At 45.7% G+C, this 4,174-nt stretch overlaps 1 protein-coding gene across 7 annotated transcripts in view; it reads right to left on the bottom strand.

Moving 5' to 3' along the window:
* LOC123995380 (gephyrin-like) overlaps nt 1-1,599 on the bottom strand; it is a 179,064-nt gene extending 177,465 nt beyond the window's left edge. For all 7 annotated transcript variants that reach the window (XM_046298937.1, XM_046298940.1, XM_046298939.1 and 4 more), the window contains exon 1: nt 1,467-1,599. In XM_046298937.1, the coding sequence (XP_046154893.1) occupies nt 1,467-1,530 (64 nt within the window). In that variant the 5' untranslated portion in view covers nt 1,531-1,599. The remainder of the gene's footprint in view (nt 1-1,466) is intronic.
* Between the last annotated feature and the right edge of the window lie 2,575 nt (nt 1,600-4,174).

Genomic DNA, 4,174 nt, shown 5'->3' with positions numbered 1-4,174 from the left:
GCCATTTGTATTTAGTAGGGATCCCCAGCAGCTACTCCGGGGGGGGGTAGAACTACCTGTTCCACACTTGTGCTGATGTTGGGGACGCGGATATGCAACCCACCCACATCCACATAGCACGGTTTACATTATGCCTCATGAATGCTTATCAGCGAGGTTAAACTCCCTCTCTGACAGTGCATTTAGCGCAGCGAGAGAGAGAGAGAGAGAGAGAAATGGAACGCAGCACCGCGGACAGTACTGAAAGTAGTCGAGCCTCTCTAGCGCTCCCTGCCTCTCCGTCGCTCTCTCTACTGCGTGAGGGGAGGCGGGGGGGGGGGGGCAGCGGGGTTTCCCTAGCAGATTCCAGGATCTACAATGATTCCTCCATTGCTACACATTACCACCTTCCAACCGGATTTCCATAACGGAGAATGTCATAGGCGATCACGCATAGCCTACACCGCGATCGTGAACAATGTTATCACCCATCCCCTTCCATCATCCATATAGCACAGGCAACCCTGTATTTGCCCGTATTAACATCGCTGGTTCGATTTCATTTGCTTTCTTCTCATGACACCTCACGACTGTATTCGCCTTCACTCAACATTCTGAATAAGAAGCATGACAAAGCAAACATACATAAAACACAGAGAATTATCCATTTTCAATTTCTTGTGTAGCCTATAACGTTAGTTTCAAGCCTATATAGTTATTATTTAATGGTCGGTAAGCTGACCGTCAGCGTCAAAGGATGTCTGCATTTGAAGGAATGTCATGCACAGTAGATTTGACTTGTATTCTGCCCACGAAACAAGCAGAGCCTGTCACGTTAAACAACTGCTGCAATTGGCGCTGTCATTCACAAATCAGTCAGATATCATTCATTGCTACTGCATTGCCATTGCATTTCGCAGTTAACACGGGCATTTTGTACGCTTAAATAGGCCTACATACACTGATCATCAGCAACTGTCATGGGATACATTTTAAGAAACCCTGTGGTCAGCCTTGTGTCAATAACGAAATCCATACCGCGCTAGCCCAGCACACAATCAGCTGTGATTCCGGTTTTACAAGCAGATATGGGCTATGAATAATTCAACATACAAAACTGAGCCCTTCACCGGGAAAAACCACCTAGCAAATACTATGACACCGAATGAAACCCCGAACAGGTTTGTATGAATGTAGCCAACATTATCATCTTCCGTCGCATTGAAGGATGTGTTAAATCAATTGGTCCGGAAAGGAAAATAAGAGGGCTTGTAAAAAACATCGCCCCGCAAGGTGCTGACCAGCCACGGAGAGGTGCAACTCCAGCGACAGATGGAGAGAGAGAGAGTCACCACGCAAAAGCAACTGACATGTAGCCTAGCCTACGTGACGCCCGGGAGAGGCACCCCGACAGACAAACAATGGAAATTAATTCACACATATAGCCGCGGAGAAATATGAATCACTCAATGTAATTCTGCATTTACCTGTCAAGACTCCGACCCGGATTTGGTGGTCGTGGTTTGTTAAAATCATCCCGTCTGACGCCATGTTCAGCAGCGCTGTAGCCCGCACTGAGAACTCACGGCAGGGCCAAGAGCCGATCACATCGAACTTCGAGGGATGAGAGGGGAGAAGGAGGAGGAGGAGGAGGGAGAAAATGAAGAAGTGCAGAGCTAGGCGAGAGAAGTGGAGAGCCGAGCGACCAGGACAGCTACAGATAACTTGCTGTGCGCTGAAGAATGCGGGGGCTGTTAAAACCGCACACATCACTCAGTTGGCCGCTTGCCACAGTAGTAGTGTGTATTCAAAATGATTTCTTATGGAGACCACTATTGATTTCTCTCTGAAGACTTTCAGAGAAACAGACAGGCATTGCGTCTGTAATGCCACTCCATTTCCCGACATCATATGTTTGATGTCACATAGATCAAAGTCTAGGGTCAATTTTCTCATTAGAAGTATATTATTGTCCCACTTCGCCTGGTAATTGTTGTGAAATCAACAATAAGACTGTGTAGAGGCTTTTAGATAACACACTTTGATTTCACCATTTTGTGACAATAGCCTCATACTATACCTACTATATGCCCTTGGAAAATTGATTTTTTTTGGGGAGATTCCAAACTCAAGGTGAAAATCTAGTCATCCTATGCCGTTTATGTGCTACACAACATATATTCTAGAATTGATTAAGAGAGATTATGAAAAACTAAAACAACATATTTCAATGTACTTTAGAATGTCTAATATCTTGGGTCTCGGGTGGCACAGTGGACTAAGGCACCGCAGCTCAATGTAAGAGGTGTCATTACAGTCCCTGGTTCAAATCCAGGCTGTATCACATCTGGCTGTGATTGGGAGTCCCATAGAGCAGTGCACAATTGGCCCAGATTTGACTGGGGTAGGTCATCCTTGTAAATATGAATTGGTTCTTAACTGACTTGCCTAGTTAAATAAAGGTTAAATAAAAAATAATCAAGGAAGAATGTTTATTGCTGAAAAGGTCCTTGTTCCGCTATTCAAACACCATCTAGGGGAAGTGGGACTCTATTGTAGATTGGATTTTCATAGTATGATGATTTGCATTGGGTCATCCCATCTACAAAACTAAACAAAGCCAATTACATTACATGCAGCAGGAAGTAACTTTTGGATATCAGAACAGCGGTAACTCACCAGGAATGCGACCAGGAATATAACTTTCCCTGATTGTATCCTTTGTTCGTACCCCCCAGGGTAATTGAACTTATTCCACAGGCTGCTCCAAAAAAAAAAAAAAAAGGTATTCGGAGTGGACTTCTAGTCCGACTCAGGAGGCGTGCACACCATCCACGCTTCCGAGTATATTACTCGCTAATGTGCAGTCTCTGGCTAATAAAGTAGACGAGCTGAGGGCGAGGATCTCCTTCCAGTGAGACATCAGGGATTGTAACATACTCTGTTTCACGGAAACATGGCTCTCTTGGGATATACTGTCCCTGTCCATAGAGCCAGCTGGGTTCTCAGAACATTGCGCAGACAGGAATAAAGAACTCTCCGGGAAGAAGAAAGGTGGGGGTGTATGTTTCATGATTAACTACCTCCACTTCGCTTATCCTCAACACAGGGGCCAGCCCCCACATACTCAGCCCCCTCCTGTACTCTCTGTTCACTCACGACTGTGTGGCCATACACGCCTCCAACTCAATTATCAAGTTTGCAGACCACACAACAGTAGTAGTCCTGATTACCAACAGTGACGAGACAGCCTACTGGGAGGATGTGAGGGCTCTGGGAGAGTGGTGCCAGGAAAATAACCTCTCACTCAACGTCAACAAAACAAAGGAGCTGATCGTGGAATTCGGGAAACAGCAGAGGGAACACGACGGGACCACAGTAGATAAGGTGGAAAGTTTCAAGTTCCTTGGCGTACACATCACTGCCAATCTGAAATGGTCCACCCACACAGACAGTGTAGTGAACAAGGCACAACAGCGTCTCTTCAATCTCAGGAGGCTGAAGAAATTTGGCTTCACCCCTAAAACCCTCACAAAATCTTACAGTATTACTTCCTGGTACGGCAACTGCACCGCCCGCAACCGCAGGGCTCTCCAGAGGGTAGTGCAGTCTGCCCAAAGCATCACCGGGGCAAACTACCTGCCCTCCAGGACACCTACAGCACCTGATGTCACAGGAAGGCCAAAAATATCATCAAGGACATCAACCACCTGAGCCATGGCCTGTTCACCCTGCTACCATCCAGAAGGTGAGGTCAGTACAGGTGCATCAAAGCTGGGACAGAGAGACTGAAAAACAGCTTCTATCTCAAGGCCTTCAGACTGTTAAATAGCAATCACTAGCTGGCTTCCACCCTGTTATGTAACCTTGCACTTTATATACATACTGGCCACTTTTAATAACAGCACACTAGTTGGGGCGGCAGGGTAGCCTACTGGTAAGAGCGTTGGATTAGGAACCGGAAGGTTTCAAGTTCAAACCTCCGAGCTGACAAGGTACAAATCTGTCATTCTGCCCCTGAACAGGCAGTTAACCCACTGTTCCTAGGCTGTCATTGAAAATAAGAATATGTTCTTAATTGACTTGCCTAGTTAAATAAAATAAAAATGTTTACATAGTGCTTTACTCATCTCATATGTACAGTTGAAGTTTACATACACCTTAGCCAAATACCTTTAAACTCAGTTTTCCACAA

This window comes from Oncorhynchus gorbuscha, linkage group LG14 (assembly GCF_021184085.1).
Source record: "Oncorhynchus gorbuscha isolate QuinsamMale2020 ecotype Even-year linkage group LG14, OgorEven_v1.0, whole genome shotgun sequence".
Classification (NCBI taxonomy): domain Eukaryota; kingdom Metazoa; phylum Chordata; class Actinopteri; order Salmoniformes; family Salmonidae; genus Oncorhynchus; species Oncorhynchus gorbuscha.
The sequence above is the reverse complement of the archived record's forward strand: the minus strand, read 5'-3'. Positions and strand labels throughout refer to the sequence as shown.